This window comes from Anarhichas minor, unplaced genomic scaffold (genome assembly GCF_050575085.1).
Source record: "Anarhichas minor isolate MPS153535 unplaced genomic scaffold, ASM5057508v1 ptg000017l, whole genome shotgun sequence".
Taxonomy (NCBI): Eukaryota; Metazoa; Chordata; class Actinopteri; order Perciformes; family Anarhichadidae; genus Anarhichas; species Anarhichas minor.
Window position 1 is genome coordinate 16,495,697 of NW_027466463.1, and position 19,724 is coordinate 16,515,420.

The 19,724-nt window shown below is 43.1% G+C and overlaps 1 protein-coding gene across 3 annotated transcripts; it reads left to right on the forward strand.

Moving 5' to 3' along the window:
- Window positions 1-495: 495 nt before the first annotated feature.
- ppm1bb (protein phosphatase, Mg2+/Mn2+ dependent, 1Bb) lies at window positions 496-18,746 on the forward strand. Of its 3 annotated transcripts, XR_012954628.1 has the most exons (7): window positions 496-917; window positions 9,252-10,094; window positions 11,504-11,621; window positions 11,752-11,863; window positions 12,578-12,635; window positions 14,216-17,093; window positions 17,304-18,722. XR_012954628.1 is itself a non-coding variant. In XM_076093968.1 (6 exons), exons 2-6 carry the CDS (start codon window positions 9,264-9,266, stop codon window positions 14,534-14,536), a joined length of 1,440 nt encoding a protein of 479 aa, XP_075950083.1. In that variant the 5' UTR covers window positions 496-917; window positions 9,252-9,263; the 3' UTR covers window positions 14,537-18,746. The 3 variants fall into 3 exon arrangements, 2 of the variants coding, with proteins under 2 accessions (XP_075950083.1, XP_075950084.1); XM_076093968.1 differs by having other exon boundaries at window positions 14,216-18,746; XM_076093969.1 differs by lacking the exon at window positions 14,216-17,093 and having other exon boundaries at window positions 498-917; window positions 17,304-18,746.
- Window positions 18,747-19,724: the final 978 nt, after the last annotated feature.

Consider the following 19,724-nt stretch of genomic DNA (forward strand, 5'->3'; position numbering starts at 1 on the left):
TATATTTAAGTGTAATTTCTTAAAAATTGATTAATTTCTAGTGAATTACAGTAAGATGGTACAATCATTCCTTCTGTTGGAGGCTCCAACTGAAACCCCTTCAAGCGTCCCTGCTGTACTTGAATCAGGTTGCGCTTGTTATTAAGCTCCGGGGCACTCGTGTGCGGTGACTTCCAAACATATAGAGTATATGGATACTGTAGTATTTAAATCGTAATTATGCAACCTTTGATTTCATTTACATGTTCAGTCTCGGACGTTATGTTGCGGTCAATCGACTCCCAGAACTTCTTTTACCTCACGACAAACACCGCCCGCTTTGCTTTCGGCGTACGCCAAAATGAGTTACGAGCGCATCTCCACAGATCCATGCGTCATAGAACTTCGGTTATAGACCAATGAGAATGTAGTATTGTTTAGGGGCAGCGCTGATTGACAGGACAAGCAGCCAATCAGCCGACGTTTCGCCCCTGACGTTGTAACCAATCACCGAGCATATGCCAAAAATAACACCTCCTCTTGTTCAGCACCCAAAGTCGAAGGATAGCTCTGGCCTTTCAATTGAAGAAAGTGCTAGATTTTGTCAGTGTTGTATAATATAACACAATTCTCCGTGTCCGTATCTGCTTAGGAACGATCGGAATTAGTCTTCATTTTTATGTGAGACAGAAACGGGCGTCAAACATGCGTAAAAATCAACGCTGTCCAAGCAGGGAACCACCGAGAGAGGAATTATCGCCGCTCATCTGAGGCCAAATCTCGATTATTATTTTTGTGTCAAATAAGGAAACATAACACAGCTAAGCTAGCTAACGTTAGCTCCGTAGATAGCTAGGTTACCGACACACATCTTCACACAAAAAGCAGAATCCAGCAGATAATCAAGATTGGATCAACATTCGCGACAGCAGGAAAACGTAAGTAGCACGAGCTAACGTCATTAGCATGCTAGTATGTGCGCTAACGTCGTTAGCTTGAGTTTGACAAGCTAGCTAACTGTGAAGCTAACATTAGCAACTTGGCTAACATTAGCTCATATCAACACACTAGGCCTTTGCGTCGAGGGAGCAGTGTTTAGTGAACTGGAGTTCAGCATGTGGTCAGTGGATCGGTATTTAACAGAGAAACGCATTCCCAAAAAATATTATTAGTCGGTACATTCAACATGAATTGTGTTGTGCAATAACCTCAGTGTTCAAACAGACCATTGTCTAAATATAACCACGAGCCATCGTCTGAAGTTTTACATTATCTTGACTAACATTACCGCCAACGTTAGCCAAGTTAATTGTGAATAAATCACATTTAAAGTAACTCTTTAACGACACGTTGGCCTCCAGTGCTTAGCCGGGTCCCTTGTGAGCTAATCTAGCTACACTAGCATGTAACTAGCTAATGACAGCTTAGCGGACTTTGTCATTATGGGTGTCAATGGTTAGCTATGTTAGCATGGCAGTGTAGTGGTATTTTTAACGATGTAACATTACATTTAAACAAGCACACAAAGCCACACACGGCCACAGATCCTATTCATTTAAATAAGTTAAAGTTAGTGTTAACTATGTAGCGATATAGCTAACGTTGCTGTTGTGTATCCAGTGACCTTTTAGAGGATAATAATACACGCAAGCACCCATTTTCACGTCTAGTATCTTTGTTGAAGCACGTGAAATCAGTCCGTACAAATGAAGTGTAATCTAAGCTAAGATAACACTTAATGTTAGTCATGTTTTACTGCTCCAGCACTCCAACACCGGTTCTCTACTGATATCCTACTACTAAAATATGTATTAACTTGTTTACTATGGGTAAGTTGTACAACAATAAACACCATGATTGTTGTTTTGGATAACACTCAATAGGTATTGTTTTGCTGAAAAACTGCCGAAATGAACAATTTCAACAAGAGATGGAAACTCAAACTAAACATTTATGAATAAATTAGCAGCTACAACTGTTTTAGTTTTAAACGTGTTCACTGTTTTGTCTGTAAACTGGTCAAGTACGGAGGCATTTGTACAGTTCCAAGTGTGCGATCAATGCCTCAGACGACACAAACATAATCTAGCAGGTGACTTTGCGGCATCGCCGCTTTTATGTTTAGATTATATTACATTTATGTCAAGCTTTAAAAGGGAGGGGCAGGTCCACAGGCACAGGGCAGCAGGGTGTACCCTGACCATAAACATGCGCTTGGTTGGTAACTCCTAACTTTGCTATCGATAAACAGCAGCACAGGTCTATGTGAGCACATGTAATCAACGATAACTCAAACTGATTTTTGATTATTATATATTGATAAAGTTGGGCATTGAATTTGGGTTTCCAATGTTGTTGTTTTCTTGTTTTAAGAGAGAAAAAAATACTGACTACTGCTACTAATGTGGTCAGCTAAATATGTCACCTTTTGTTTCAACTCCGATCAATATGGGAATAGGAGTTTCTGGACGTGTTCATGCAACCAGGTCTCAAAACACGTGTGGGACCCTGGTTGCATGACTCGGTTCAAACAAAGGTTTTCTCTACGTGTTCAAAATGACAAGTTCTACTCTGACTTTCCTTATTGTTGAGCAATGTAGAGAGAGTATGTATACCATTTTATGTTGAAAGGGAAGCCCTTACCTTTCCCTTGCCATGTGAAGAGGTGTGTGTGTGTGAGATATCTTTTTCTTATTAACTTTACAGTTTGAGAATTTTACATGATTTTAAGCCATTCTAAACCTCCCTATGTTTCAGCAATGTATCATCTAAGCCTTCCCTAAAATTCACATTTCATCATCAATTTTGTATCGTGCAGAATTGAAATGTAACCCAGCAGCCGCCCTGCTCACCTTCACCGGCGTATCAGATTGCGATAAGGTGACCAGTATGACATCACTTGGCGTGTTGGTCTTGTGCCCTGCCAGCCAGATAACGGAGGAGTTCAATAGCTGATAATCTTATCTGAGTCAGCAGTCAACTGTGTAAAGACTGAGGAGCAGATGAAACACGGTGTCTGCAGGAGATGGAGACGGACAACGAGCTTGTTTTAGAGTTTGACGGATCTTAAAGGTCTTGGCTGTGCACTGATGGAACTTTTAAGTGTCACAACAGGCTTTTAAACAAATGCAAATCACTCATTGGTCCTCTATAACAGGGAAGAACTGCACTGGTTTGAAAATTGTCACTGTGTCGAGCCCGTTTCACAGTCTTCAGTGGGGTAGATCAGTTAGACTGCAGCTTTCTCATCTGCTTATGTATGTTGTTCAGTTGGGGTGAGAAGTACATTTACCATTAAGCCATGTTTTTTTTTTCATATTTATTTTTATTGATGAAATATTCATAAATATTTGCAATAGGGTAACAAGTTTATCTTTGTTGGTGCTCTGATATTAAGTGCTGCTTTATGCTGGGGTTATTTGTACATTTGAAAAAACGTTGTTTCGGTTCCAATTTCCCAAATGTGAATATTTTCTGTTTTTCTTATTCTCTGATGGTAAACTAAATATCTTTGTGTTTTTTGCTGTTGGTCGGACAAACAGGACGTTTGTAGACGTCACCATGGAGTCTGAGACTCTGTTATTTATACTTTGTGATGATTAACAACATGGCTGGGTCTCTTGATGGTATCTTAGTGCCTAGATAATCTTTGTTGTAGTTTGTAAGTCACTTGTGAAGGACGGTGCTCTTCGTTTAAAGAAGATTTTAGGAAACGGCTGCCATGGCTCCTGTTGAATTCTATTTCTTCTTAAATGAAGAGTCGAGACTCGGACAACAGAAAACCTTTTGTTACAAACTGTTTGATTGCCTCTAGTGCTGATGTCAACTTGGACTCTGACCTTGTGATTGGCCTTTTACACTGTCATAGACTCATTAAGAAAGCAATATTGATAATGAAAATAATCATTGGTTGCCGCCCTTATTGCCTCTCCTTTCATGTGGTATGTCAGACTTTGAGAGTCTTCACACCAGGCTTGAGTGGCCCATTAATCTCCGCTCACATGAACGGCCGCCACTGCGTGACGTCGGGTTGCTTTTCTCCAAAAGTTTATTCTGTTTAAAGTCTTTACAGCAGGCCGTTGCAGGGTTTTTTCAGCATCCCCTGCTGTCCCCACTGTCGCAGCCCAAACACACTACCCACATTCAAATGAATGGAGTGACTGGCCGGGGATTGCCTTAACCGAATATTTTCCGTCAATGATAAACTGACTGTAGCTTTAGTTGTAAGTGTTAGTTCTTGGTCTCCATGTTGTGCACTTTGGCGCTTTTGTCGCAGAGATTTGACGCTGTCTACCTAATTTTAAAAACCACCATTACACCTTTCAAGTGTCACTTTTTCACAGCGTTTTTTTGGTCATCTGTAAAAATGTAATTGAATGTCACAGGAAAACAATGGGAGCAAGTGGTAAGGAGTGATTTCCATTGACTGGTTTGATCCAGCAGTGTTATCTACGGACTTGGAAGCACTCTGCAGCAGATCAGTGCATAAAGGGGAGATGGAGACCTGGAGGGTCAATAATGTACGTTGAAGTGCTGCATGTTGGATCTGTGCAACTGTCTTTGTTCTACGTCTAATAAAAGAAATGTAAAAAGGGAGGCAAGGTCAAAGTATCTGTTAAATTGGTTCAGCAGTTAAGATTAAAAAAGAGTTAAAAATGTAACACTAATGGATTCCAGGTGTATGAATAGACACAATAGAAAGGTGTGGTTTTAGAAGTCATTACTGTTACCAAACTGCACAATCCGAGCTGTGTGCCAGTTCAGCGTTGCTGGCTCCAAAGTCCGTATTTCAAGACTGAATACGTCATAACGGTTCGACGAGGCCGTCCCATTCCAGAGGCTTCTCCAAATGCGGCTGTGAAATGTGAGCCGGCGTCTCCTCTGCAGCCCTCGCTCACTATCCTACAACCCACTCTGGGTTGGTTAGCTTAATGATGCATTCACGTGGTCCTCCTCACCTCCTAAATATGGGGGAAATCACATGATCGTGCCGTATTTATCAGGTATCGTCCTTCATCACGTAGACCGATGTTGATGATCTCTGGATGTTGCAGAGAAAATGTTATGGATACTTAAAATAACCTACACTGTTAGCCAGTTGTGTAGCTTGTTGTTGTGGTGAAGTATTACAACTGTCACTGTCAACTCAAGGATCATGGAACTTGTTTTGCTTGTATTTTTGCCAAGTTGTTGGTAATTGTAGGGCAACATCTGGTTATTTAATTTGAACAATTTTCCCACTGGTTGTCTGAGTAAATGTGGGGGTTTAAAGATACAATACTGCTTCTGTCCTCCACAGTTCAGATGTGAAAGTGCTGTGTGGAGTAGCTAACTAAATCCATAGGAATTAGCCTACTTGCTACGTTGTGATGTAAATAATCAAACTCCACGATGCCTTGTAATCAGAAGAAATGCATCATTTATTGCATTGCAGCGATACAAAGCCGGTTAAAAGATCAGTGAAGTTTCACGTTCATAAAAGTTGTAAATGCACAATACTGTAAAAGTGGAATTTTGACCTGGAAGTGTATGTAGCGCTAGCTGGGACTAGCTTGGCTCTGTGTGACCACATTAATCAGCCTTTAGAGCACCGAGGTTGTCCTTTGGCAGCAAGCCTCTCAGCATGTGACTGAAACAACAATAATAGAGATTTTGTTAAGTATAATACATTTTATGGAGCCGAGGCCTTTGGCTTTTACTTACCACTTTTCCCTCCAGTTTGTTGTTGGAGCAGCTGATAACGGCTCAGTCCAGAAAAGATGTCTTGCCTTCTCTTAAAACTTGACTAAATGGTTGCAAAAAGAAGTCTGATTGTATAGAAGTCTATGGGTAAATGACCCTACTTTTCACTTGATTTATTCTCTCAGTAAACAACATGAGTTTATGGTCTCAGTTGATAGTATCAAGTCTTCAACACAGCATGATGTTCATTTAGTAAAGTACGGTCCCATTTAGAGTAAAATAGACAGCAAAGCAGGGTATGCTTTAGGGCGGGGCTAACTTGTGACTGACAGGTCAACACCATGGTGTTGTCTGTGTTTCCGTCTCACAACTTTAACCCTTTCACACTGTTTCACTTCATGACAGTTAATTCCAATATTTCAGTCGCCTAAATATGCCTGTCAGCGTTTGGTTTTACTTAGCTCTTGTGTCACTTGTTGGTTGCTTGAAAACCAAGATGGCGAACTTGAGGCTTCAAACCAATGGGTGATGTCACGGTGACTCTGTCCACTCATTAAAAACAGTCTAAAGGTTGGACAGGGGGGTCATTGTTTATCTGTATTTGCTGATTAGGCATGATGGCCATTGTTTCCCACGATAGTAACCCCTATTAGGGCTCCTATTGACTTCCAGTTATTCACAAAAGCAACACCAAGCCAAGGTAAAATATAACATTTGTTGTAGACTCTCAGACTGTAATCAAACCACCATCCCAAGCTGCTGTTGTCCCATTGTCTTGATATTCAGGTCCGACAGGGTGAGTCTGTGTGTGTTGCAACATACAGAATTGATGCGTGTATACTTAGATAATGATGGAAGCTGTGTGTGTGAACCTCGCTTCTAGGACAACATTACTGTTTAGTGCGAGTGTGCCTGCACTCAGAGCGGCTCTCAGGCTCTCTGCAGCATTATGTAATCCCGACCTTCCACTTCCCTTCTTCGTAGCCTGTGGTTTTTTTGGCAGACATGTGCGTCTTAGCATGAGGGGGTGTTGGTTTCGACGTGTGGTTACAGCTCGGGTGACAGCAGTTTTGAGTGGGTTAAGTGGTTTGAGAGTTCCTGGTTTCAGTCTGACGTCTCAATGGAGATATTCTCTGGGCTTTTCTGTGTTTGTGTGTTGTTGTTGTTGTATTGTACCATTGTCAGCCAGTGAAATCTCATAGTATCAGCATGTGTTCTTGCAGTCTGCATGTCTCCTTTCAGGGTCTGGCTGCTGCGACTGCTTTAATGGATCAGATGATGCAACTACTCTTTCCTCTCTCTACCAAGGGGGGGGGTTATGTGTGTGAGATAGAGAGCGTGCCATAGAGAGGGGGGGGGGGTTGTCTCTGAATGAAGCTTAGCCTGGATGTTTGCCCTGCAGGGTGGGTGGTTGCTACGCAATGGCAGTGTGTTTGTTTTATTTTTAGAGAGAATCACTGCTGGTGAACACAACCGATTTCTCCTTCTCTCTCTCACACACACACACGTGTGAACACACACTTTCTTACCATACATGAACATATAGGCTACGTGTGAGAGGCAGTAGGTGGTGGCAAGAGCTCGATAGAGGGAATCCTGTTGATGCTAGAAAAGCAATAGAGATGTGAATAGCGTGGACCACTGCCCCACCCTGGACATGAAATCTAAACCGGCCTGTCGTATTTATAGAGCGTATTTTTGACTGACACTGCCTGCACACATATGCGCAGACCAGACACACACACACCCCTTGCTCCGAAACCAGCTGTAGTCACTCCTTGCGTGTACCAGCCTTTTTTGGGCACATGCCTGTCATGCCGTGTGTGTACTGTGCACTCACGTGGGAGGTAATAATACAAAGTGAAGGAATCAATATGTTTGGGGGGAAAAAGACGTTTGATTTTTATTGATTTCAAGATCTACAATACATACATGCATACTGTAAGTAGCTCCATACCGCTGAAGTTGCTGACATTTAGAGAAGAATTGATTTGGTATGCTGGGAAAATATCGTGCAGGTCAAAAAGGCCAAAGATATGGCGGAAGGCGGTTTGAGCACGAGGTGGTGGGAGTGTCCTCGGGTACAGTTGCTAGTAAATTACAAGCAAAAATGTCTGACATAATGACCTAAATAATATAAACATTTTCATTTAGTATATTAAAAGCAGGTAGAATACTCTGTTTGTTTGGACTATAAAATGTTAAGACTTTTTTGAAGTCTTACCCAAGTCTGTTTCAATACTCAAAAATATTCATATATTCTTCTGTACGTCAACTAATTTCAGAAGCCATTCATTACATTTTCCTTTCACTCAGCACCCAAATCCTTCATACCTTCAAAACTCTGGAGAGGTTTCTCTCCTCTTCATGCCTCTCTGATTCGTCACAGCGAAGCTTGAAATATTAGCTCCTTTAGCTCGTAGCTTGCAACAAAACAGCGCAGAGTCGTCCAGTAGAAAGTTCAACCTGACTCAAAGTTTGCTGGATGCAAGTGCACATTCCCGGTAGATTACTTTGTAACATGAATGCCGTATAGCTCTACAGTTTAGCTTGCGAGCGCCTCAATGAAAGACGAAACGATTGCTAGCACAATAACTTTCCAGGCAGTAAAATCCCTCCTCATGATACATAATATACATCGCTGTGAAGTGTTTTGGCGCCTGGACGCGGGGATGGACAGCTAATGGATCTGTTGCTAAAACTGTATTTCCTGGATTTGCATTTGATTGTCTCACAGTACCTGAACCCACACAACCCCATGGATAGTTTTAACGCACATTTTCACTCAGGGTGGCCAACTAAACAAGAACAAAAACTGACCCTCAAGACGGGTTTCATTCCCATTCAGCTCTTCTCAGGTGAGAGCTTCACACCCTGCTGATTCAGTAATGTCACACTCTTCTTCTGCCAACAAGTTAACTAATAGTATTAGTGACCTTGTGCTCGGGGTGAAAGAGGCTATGTTTTACTCAAAGAAGCTTTACTGCTGCGGTGTAATCCTCAGTTCTGTGGTTCCTCCTCTGTCTTTGTCTTGTTAGTCTCACCATTAGTAATTAAAAGCGCTCTGTAATCACAGTACGGAGCCACCTACTGCACCACTGACACCAAAGACAGAGGCATGTACTGTACAAACTGTCAAATATATGGGATATGAGTTCTTTTGACAAAAAATATAAATACTAATGATATTGTCTAATTTCTAACCTAACACTGAAACAATATTGACTTTTGGGAGTTTGAAAATCTGATTACAATGTTTTCCATAAACACCTTAGAAACAATATTGATATGGATTTAGATTATATTTTTAAATAATTGTGATACTTCTACATACTAAGAGCATCATTTTGAAGTTATTTTGGACAAACTGTAACGGTGTATTGTTTCTAAAAGACATCAAACCTAATTTAGCATTTCTACTGTAATTTATTGTTACTTATGGGCCGACACGTACACCAATCTTCACTATTTATGGTACACTAGTGCGTTAGAATAAGAGTGGCTGACTTGAGGGTCAGATTATCTTCTTTGTCCTTGCTGGTGTAATTAACCCTGTGTCCTCTCTTCTCTTTCTCTTGGTTAATCTCCAGCTATAGGCAGCAATGGGTGCATTCCTGGACAAGCCGAAGACGGAGAAGCATAGTGCCCACGGTGAGGGCAACGGGCTGCGCTATGGCCTGAGCTCCATGCAGGGCTGGCGGGTGGAGATGGAGGACGCCCACACAGCTGTGGTGGGCCTCCCCCACGGACTCACCGACTGGTCCTTCTTTGCCGTCTACGATGGCCACGCGGGCTCCCGGGTGGCCAACTACTGCTCCGGCCACTTGCTGGAACACATCCTGTCAGGCGGGGCCGACTTCAGTTCAGGATCCGGCTCCATAGAGGGCGTGAAGGACGGCATCCGCTCGGGCTTTCTGAACATTGACGAGTACATGCGCAGCTTCTCTGACCTGCGGCAGGGCCTGGACCGCAGCGGGTCGACGGCCGTGTGCGTGCTGCTCAGCCCGAGCCACCTCTACTTCATTAACTGCGGCGACTCGCGGGCCGTGCTGAGTCGAGACACCAAGGTGGGCTTCTCCACCCAGGACCACAAGCCCTGCAACCCCCGCGAAAAGGAGCGCATCCAGAACGCTGGCGGCTCGGTCATGATCCAGAGGGTAAACGGCTCCCTGGCTGTGTCCCGGGCCCTGGGGGACTACGACTACAAATGTGTGGATGGTAAGGGCCCCACGGAGCAGCTGGTGAGCCCCGAGCCCGAGGTGTGCGTGTTGGAGCGGGCGGCCGAAGGAGACGAGTTCGTGATGCTGGCGTGCGATGGGATCTGGGATGTCATGTCCAACGAGGAGCTGTGCGAGTTCGTCCGCTCTCGGCTCCTGGTGTATGATGACCTGGAGAAGGTCTGTAACTCGGTGGTGGACACCTGTCTGCATAAGGTAAGCTTCTATTCCTCTCACATGATGTACGCTGAAAGTAAACGTTTCAATTCAGATTCAGGGATCAAATGCATTCCTCATCATCTGGCCTCTACTTCTTAGATTTAAGAAAAGAACAAAAGTTACTGAAAATATAATATGGTACTGAAATAATGTTAAACTGCATTACAAGATAACAAAATGATCTAATGTTTCTTTAATAAACTTTAACATCTCACAGTGAGAGATCATAGATGATGAATCATTTCCTGCCCTTTGGTCTGCTCCGCTATTGATCCAAGAAAAAAGCAATAATCGCTCTTTTGTCTTCAGCTGAATTTATCCACCACTCCACATCTTGGACTTCCGCCTTCCATTTAGCACCTATTTTGTGTCTCGAGTACTCCAAGAACCAACAAGTGCACAGCAGCCTAGTTATTTTTACCTCACTGGATGGTTTATCTCAAGTAATAAATCTCCTCCGCTGCCTTTTGTGATGTCCGTGACTCTGTACTCTCCATTGGTTTAAGGCCAGAGCTCTATATGTGTCTGTTTCTATGTGTGTCCGTCCTGTTTCTATAATACACTTATTGTAAGTGAATGCATTCCATAAAAGTTTTTTATAAAGACGTTCATAATTAGCAATTAGTCGATCAACAGAGAATTAGTCTGCACATATTTTGTTAATTGATTAATCGTCTTTTCAGAGGCTCAGTTTGAGCTCGAGCTAGTATACAACTAGAAGAACCTAAAGAAACCATTGGTACCTGTTCCTAGACCTACAGGGTCTTTGTGTCTTAATGTGGTATTTTTGACTATATTATATCAAGAGGGTTGTTAAAAATGGAACAAATGGTATCGACGCAAAAATTACTGCAACCACTTATGATACATACTTGAGCATTGGAATGGCCGTCATATACCTCCATCATAATGTTCTAAGCCTCCACTCTAAACTTTCAACATTGAGACAGACGGACAAACAAAAAACAATGTTTACAGATTCATGACTAGAAAGTGCCGCATCTCAAATTCAAATACAAAAATTAATCTTCCAGTAACTTTCTGTATGAAAGGTGTTGAAAACGGTTTCACTACATTTATTACAAAACGATTCTGTATTAGAGAAACCATATGCAAGATATGTTTAACGTGCAGAGCTGTGTCTCCAAGTCACAAACTCATTCTATAGACGTAGCAGCTCAAGAATAAGCGGTGTTTACTGTACAGATGTGGAGTTTTCTTGTAAACTAAACAAAAGTTATATTCAGTGTTACTCACCAGCGCTACTCGAAGTCCAACTATATCGACAGGGAAAGTCCTGAATTTATTTTAAACATGAATCGGGAACATTTTGATTGCAAAAAATCCTATATCCTACTTAAATATCCGTCTCATTTGTTCCGTCTCTTCCTCCCTTCGTCTTGCAGGGGAGCAGGGACAACATGAGTGTGGTGTTGGTGTGTTTACCCGGAGCGCCCAAGATCTCGGAGGAGGCTGTGAAGAAAGAAGAGGAATTGGATAAGTACCTGGAGACCCGTGTTGAGGGTCAGCACACGTGCACACGCACACCTTCACACACAAACACACCAACAAAATACACAGTTTATCTTTCTGGCCTCAGTGTGCAACACAACCTCTCACACACACCCCCGGTCCTCTTTGTGTTTGTGTGTAGAGCTTCTGGGGAACTGTGGGGAGGCAGGAGTCCCTGACCTGGTGTCTGTCCTGAGGAGCATTGCCACAGAGAACATCCCCAACCTTCCACCTGGCGGAGGCCTGGCCAGCAAGTAAATACGCAGCCTGGAGCAACATTTACCTGCATTTATACACACACAGATACGACAATAAGACATTATGATGCGTTCAAGCTGCATTCAGTAAAAATGAGTATTAGATGTAACTCTTATCATGATGTGTTCAAATGTAATCTTGTAAAATGTAGTTTTGGTGTGAAACTCAGACGGTAGAGAGGGAATTATAACCTTTTTAACGTCCTAACACTAGCTATAAGCAACTTATAATAACGACGGTAATCTTTTTTTAAATCATAGCAAATATTAAAATAATAATACAATCAAAAACAATTTCTTTCGTAGTTTAAATTGTGTTTTTTTGCAAATGACCACTAAAGATGAGGATATCAAAGTAAAAGGATTTCTAATTGAGCTTTTCTTCATCTAGATGATAAATAAATGATGTTATATTATGTATAAAGTAATATAATAATGTCCAGGAGATATGAAATCATTAGTTGTTTTTAAGAAGTTAAGTGGGAATAACCTTGTTAACTTAAAAGACTCACAAACATGCAGATAACACTCCTCTAAACACTTCGGAGATCCTCTTTAAGCATGAACAGCGGATACTCCAATATCGACTCAGTTCTGTCTTCGTTCCATTAAAATGTTAATCAATACACATTTGCTAAAATGAACAGCGACTGTGTTGTGTTGCGTTCTCCTCTCTGAGCAGCGAGCTGTGTGCCGTTTGTGTGTTTACAGACGGAGTGTGATCGAGGCGGTGTACAACAAGCTGAACCCTCACAGAGAAGAGGAAGGGGTGAGATGATCGCTCTCTAAACCCCTCACCTCTCCCAGCTTTCACACCCCTCCCCCCCCCCCCCCCAACATTATAGACACACACCAGTCCAGACAAGGCCACTCTTTTATGTGTGTGTGTGAATGAATGCGAGCGTTAAGTGTGAGGATAGACATGGCAGAATAACCCTCGGCAAGCTCAGGGAAACTTATTTGAATGTATATTGAAACACATTAAAGCGGTGCGGTCAGTTTCAATTTCGTATTTATGATTGAAATAGTACACACAGTATACAGTAAGACACATAAGCCTTTTGAACTCCTCGGCTGTGAATGCACACAATAACCAAAGATTCCCCCCGAAACACAAAACATACAGCTCGGAATGATAAATGTGAGTGTAGTTGTGTGTGTAGAAAATTCAATAGCGTTTAAATAACTACATGAATATGCAAATATTGTTAATGTTCATGAGCTGAACTGCCGGCAGCCTCCTGCTTCTCGGGTGTGCGCGCTGCAGGCTTCACGTTTCCGTGTCACACCGGTGTGAGTTACGCACACGTTGGTACACGTCTACAGAGAAACTCTTCAGCAGATGAATGTGGAAAAAAAAGCTACGCTCACACCTCACTCTGCGCAGTCAAATGTAAAGTAACGATTAGAAAAACACGTTCTTGTGTTCAGGGCGACTTTGTGACTGACCCTCACTTCACAGAAACTCATTTTCCAGTTTTGTATTAATCAATAAGGTGTAGAAACAACCAATATAACTCTACTTAATTTCAGTTTTTATAGGAAAATCATTCGCACATGATCCCACCTCAGGCATCAAAATCACGTCATGATTAATCAACGTTTTGGAGTAGAGCTTGAATAGATGCCGGTGCTCTAAAATACGTAACTAAACTGAGTTGAAAGTGAGACTTTCTCAGACACATGTTCCTATTTAGATTAAAACCAACCGGGTTATTGCTTTCCTGGCATGGTCATTGTGTTTTTATTATCTTCTCAGTGAAACTTAGTGTATTCAAAAACACATAAAGCTTAAGAATTTATATCATAAAGGCTTAAAATGATGATTTCGGATGCTCGACATCACCCTCAAATCAACTTCACATCCATCATCTTACAGAAATAACCACAGGAACTTAAGCAATGTATTTCCTATTGTAACCAAGAGATCCGTCTCAGGTTTTAAACAGCCTGGAAGGGTGTGGTGTGATGGTGGAGGTGTGTGTATCTGTATGCGGGCACGTCGGTGTGTTTGTCATATAAATGTCAGTGGAGTCTTGACTTGCAGGCTCCTCCCCCCCCCCCCCCCCCCCCCCTTCTCTGTTACACCATCCAGCGAATATCACAAAGGGTTGTTGGTCACAGGGTCAGAGGTAGCGTTTGCATGGGCTTGTCCGACTGGTGCAAGAATTTCCCTGACATTGTCACGTTGGTGTGAAGTAGATATTTGTGTGACAATGATGTGAGTATTGTGCCGGTACTTGTGTGTGTGTGTGTGTGTGTGTGTGTGTGTGTGTGTGTGTGTGTGGTGTGTGTGTGTGTGACCATGGAGTGTGCCTGCAGAGTCTGACCCCTGGCGTGTCACCTCAGGCCTGTGCGGGGGGAGAGGAGGAGAGTGAGGAGGGAGGTGGCAGCACGGCGGCTCATCTGCTGGAGGCTCTGCGGCAGTTCCGCCTGCACCACCGGGGGCAGTACCACTCGGTGCTGGAGGAGTCCCTGGCCGCCTACACACTGCGGGGGGAGAGCACTGTGGAGGGAGCGGGGGAGGGCAGGAGAACCTCAGGCGACGACGACAACGGAGGCCAGCAGCAGACCGCCTCCCCTCCCTCTCCCCCGCCCTCACCTGCCACTGCAGAGCCGGAGGCTAGCCGAGATGCGCCCGCCCCCGAGTCCGGTCCCTCCTCTGACTGAGCACCCCCCCCCCCCCCCCCGTCCGTCCGTCCGTCCGCATACCTTACCCGACCCTAGAGCTCTAGTCAGATGTGCTGTGACCTCTCCTCCTCTTTCCTTCATCGCAGAACTTGAATAGACACATCGGCCTCTTCCGGCTCCACCGTGGTCTGCGTCTTACAGCTACCATGTTCATTCGTGAATATTTTAGGAATGCAAAGGAAACAAAGAAAATGGCCGTTCTGTCTATTCAAGTTCTGTCTCCGACCCACATATATACCTATCAATAAGGACGCTTTCTTTCCCCTCTCCTCGGCTTGGATTCCCAAACTTGCCGGCTACTTTTACCACCTGACCACACAGACTGATGTTTACAATAGAAAATATTCATTAGCAAATTATTATTACATGCAAAAGTGGCTGGTGAAGCAAAAATAAACCTTGCACTCCATGGCCTACATTTACCAGTATTGGCTCCTGGCTGATTACCCACTTGAACCCACCTCCCTCCCTCACTCCCTCCCTCCCTCCCTCTCCCCCTGCCTCCCTCAGCCTCACCCCCTCCCACACCTGCTTACAGTGGACGAACTGACAAAGAAAAGGAGACCCTATGAACTGCAGCTGTGTTCAACTCGCTGCACGGTCTCCAGGCCTCCTCCATCTACAAACTCAGAACACACTCTTTTGCGTATGTGTGTGTGTGTGTGTGTCTTTGTCTGCGTCTGCATGCGTTTGAGTGATGGAGAATGAGACAAATCATTTGTGTAGGGGGGTCGGTGGGTGTATACTTTGAACGTCATTACATTTAAATCATTCCCTCACCACCACATGCCTATTTCTGCATCACCACATTTTAGTAAGCTGCCTCACAGTCGACACAACATGTGTTCCTGGTTGTTGTTATTCAGGAAAGATGGTGGCGCCACACGAAAAGTCATATTGTTTCCAAAATCCAAAGCGTTTATCATTTATACAGTTTGTTTGATTGTGTGACGTGGCTCAACTTCTGTGTCGGCTGTATCAGTGCTGGCTGTTAACTGCTGTTGTTGGCAAATCACAGCTACGGTTAGCATAGCATTACAGTTAGCACAGCTCCGCTCCATAAAGATCCTTCCATAGAAACACTCAGGGAAGTGGCTCTGCTCTTTAGCGCAGGCTGGAAGCTTAAACAGACGTGTATATTTTTGCCAAAACAACCAATTAGTCATTATTCTCGCATGGCGACGCTAGCTGTTTTGAGCTAAATAGAAATGTCATTTATAACACGCTGTCATTTGCATTCATCTCAAAGCACAATATTCTGATATAGTACATTGTAGGCAGAGGCAAGTCAAACTGTGTAGAGCTGAACCTGAGAACTTTACTATAGATATGAGTACTTGACTTTCTTTAGGCAACAATATGGCTATTTTTTTTTTGGCCACACCCTCCGGCTAACCCTTTGTTTTTCTTTCAAAACATGCAGCTGACATTACATCCCCGAAGTCAAACTGCTGACGGCATTGAATTCTACTGTAGGCGTTCAACGTCCAACCTCTGGTCGTCTACACCAGCACAACAGTGTGTTCTGTGTGTCTGTCCACAGTAATAAAAGAAGTGTTAGTGAACCAGGTTCCCATAAAGTTCCCGCTGCTCATGCCGACAGCCGCTGCTGTTAACCGCGGCAGGATGTGTTTCAGCTTGATTAGAATCCCACACACACCGTACATTTCATTCCTCACTGGTTATGACACCGACAAACAGAAACTCTTGCCTCATTGGGGAAAGTTTGATTTATATCTAGACTGAACCAGCAGTGTTCATTCTTCCTCTTTGAAAGGAAGGGAATAAAGCCCAGGACCTAATGACCCTGGTAATGCATGCACTGCACTTATCTTTTCAATATCTACGGCACTTAACTATCGGAAGGGAGGTTATGCTAAACACTGCGCGTGTGTACGTATGTTTGTGTGAGTGTTTGTGTATGTATGAGTTGTATTTGTATGCGGTTACGTGGGCCAAATCAGTCCCATACAGTTAAAAATGACAAATGAACAAAATAAAGATGATTTGAGGTATAATGCAATGATTTGTGTCAAGTGTATGAGTATCTCTCACTGCAGTCCGACTGTGTTTCTTGTGTTTTTGGTCCCGTCAAATGTGTAGATCAGGGTTGTGATGAGGGATGCAAAGATGCATTAAAGTCCCAGACAGACTCCCAGATAAAGTGGTGGACGTTGATACAGGACCGTTCCCTGGAGTCTCTGCTATATTTAATGTGTTGTATCTGTTTTCTGTGTAGGCTGTGACGTTTGCAGCTCAAGCACAAAATAAGTCCTTGCCTTCCCTACCCTCCTCTGTCAGCTTTTAGCTCTATAGCCGCGTCTCGTCATTTCACCTCAGCTGCTTAAAGACATTTTAATCTTTCATCTCCTTTTTAAAAAAAAAAACAACAAAAAAACAATAGCAGCAAAATAAATGCCCGCCGCTGCATTGACAGGCGGAGGGGAGAGAGACGCCTAGACTTTAGGGATTCCATTCTCTCCATTTCTCCCCCTGTTTTTCAGTCTTGACAGTTGGCCTCGTGATTCTCCGCAAGGTGAGTCTTCAGAGGTCTGGGTTCTGGTTGTGTTGATGTGCAGGCTGGGCAGGGGAATGTCAGTCTTTCACCGTTATCCATTCAATTTGAGTAGATAGATAGGTGTGCAGAGAGGTTCAAGTTTACTACTGTGTGCAGTGAAAGAACGCAGCAACAAAAACAAAGCCTAACGCGGGCTCCTCTCCGTCTGTCTCTTTTCTTTTTACCCAGAGTGCCGGTGAGCTGGAAGACCCCTGGTAGCCGTGGCATCAACCTCCGTCTCCTCCTGGTGATCGGTGCATCCGCCCAGAGGAGGAGTGTGTCTCCATTGCGCCATGTCTTTCTCCACTAAAAGAGGACATGTGGTGTGTGTGTGTGTGTGTGTTTGAGTGAGTGCGTGAGTGTGCGTATGTTGGTTGTGCATGTGTGTGTGTGTGTTTGCAGCAGTGGGACAAAGACGACGACAACAACTACACACACACACACGCATATACTGCTTTAAACCTGGAGGAAAACGAAAATCACTTTTCAGAAATGTCAAGATTTTATGAACTGAAGCATTGTGATGGTAGAGATGATTTTTACCATTGAGGTGTTTGTTTTTCTTTCCTTTTCTTGAATGTTGACATTGAACACCTGACTTCACAATGACATAAGGACCTATAGAGCGTGCATGTGTTTGTGTGTGCGAGAGAGAGAGAGTTTGTGTGTGTGTGTGCGCGAGTGTTTTGAGGAGGGCCAAGAGAAGACAGACGGTGGATAAAGACTTTGTATGTAATTCTTCTTCTCCTGGACTTTTTTTTTTTTTTTCTGTGCTCCTGGGTCTGATATTTGCCTAACACCTTTGCTTCTCCCCTCTTAAAAAAAAAAAAAAAACACTCTCTCTAAGACACACACAGACACACCATTAAAAAAACAAAACATAAACACCCTCCCCCTCTCCCTCCCCCCCACTTCCACCTGTACACGTATGTGCCACCTTTGCAGGGCACTGCATGAGGACTTTGGTTCCACATGTACAGCTACGTGGTTTTCTAGTCCATCCGGATGGACAGCCATTGGTTGAGACTGACTGAACCTGAAGGACCTCTGCACTCTGATTGGCTCCTGCTGTGTGAGAAGTGGAAATGATTTGAATTTTTTTGTTTTAGTTGTTGATACTATTAGGATGATAACGATGATAATCATGATGTGGGTAAATGGGAGGTTATCTAGTTCACTGAAGAGCTGAGTGCAAGCGGGACTCATGGGGGGGGGGGGGGGGCTGTTGTATCACTGGTTGGACTTCCTGTAGGAGGAAGGTTGGGGCAGGAGGGTGGTGGGTCAAACGGGCTTCCCCACCTCCCTCTCCACCATCATGGTTGGAAGTACACATGAGAGTGGACTGTCCTGACAGGACTTTTCTTTTTTAATATATATATATATATATATATATTTTTTTTTTTTTTTTTTTTTTTTTTTTTTTTTTTTTAAATAAATGTTGTCCATGAGGTTACTAGCTGCTCGCTATGTAGAGTGAGTGAACTCCCTGTTTTAACCCAGTTCCTGGTTCTCAGACTGCATTGGTAATGTTTGTATTGCTGTTGTTTGATTGCACTCACATTTGATTACAGAAAGCGTCTATATATGAAATAAAATACCTGCCAAGGATCCAGTGGTGGCTGCGTATTTTAATACGAGAGGTCATGTCATTTCTGGGTGTTTGTGGGGCCTTTGTTCTTTTCCTCAGAGGCCCGTGTCACGAAGCGAGACCAATCGGATCGCTGGAAAGTTCGTGCAGTGTCCCGACATGGGACACAAGTGGACTTTTAGGTTTACAATAAAGTGAGTAGCACAATTTTATAGGTCAGTACAATCACTTTATTGTTCCTTTTCCATGTCTGGGTTCAAAACAAACCTGCATATACCGCTTTGTTTTACCAGAAATAAATCCACACTTTTGATTGACAGCCAGGTAATTATAAATGCAGCTTTTCTTTCAGACATTAACTTTATTGTACTCTCTGCTTTGGCAGCAGAACGCCTTGCATTACTTTTATATTTTTATATTCATAATAGTTTATATTCATAATAATACGGGATTAGAAATGAACAAAACTATGAGGATGTCGAAAATACTGAACGCTTAAAGAGACAAAAGCTCAAATTCTCACAATTATTTAAGCCAGGAAACACAAAAAGCTCCATAACTGCTACATTTGTTGTCTAAAGTGTCTCAAGGCAAGATATGCGGCACCGGGGATGCTGCTCTCTAGCTGATCTTGACCTTTGAGGGAACGTACACAAACCTTTTCTGTCGGTAGTCGGGTTCGTAGGTGCATTAATAATCCTCGGGAGAATTGTAGCAGCATACGTGAGTTGTTCAGAGAAGATACTTAAAAATCAAGTTTTAAGTTGAGTACTAAAACATTTTTTTCCAGCAGAGATCTCAGAAATGAAAGAACAAGTGTAACTATATTAAATTGTATAAAAAGAGTATGTATTGTTTTTGATTTTAAAAACAGACCACATCAGGTAGAGTACATGCTGTGCTGTATATACTGTACAGTGTAATGAACCTTTTGAATATATTAGCTTGTTTGCAGATCTCTGAACTGGCGCCCACAGATGAGTAAATCAAAATAAAGTGGATTTAAATAGTAATTCAGTCTG

What these genes read in the sequence shown, in the direction of transcription:
- ppm1bb (XM_076093968.1), top strand. Translation starts at nt 9,264, where the DNA reads ATGGGTGCATTCCTGGACAAGCCGAAGACGGAGAAGCATAGTGCCCAC. An exon ending in TGGACACCTGTCTGCATAAG is followed by an intron (nt 10,095 to 11,503) that starts GTAAGCTTCTAT and finishes TTCGTCTTGCAG; the next exon opens with GGGAGCAGGGACAACATGAG. An exon ending in CTCACAGAGAAGAGGAAGGG is followed by an intron (nt 12,636 to 14,215) that starts GTGAGATGATCG and finishes GTGTCACCTCAG; the next exon opens with GCCTGTGCGGGGGGAGAGGA.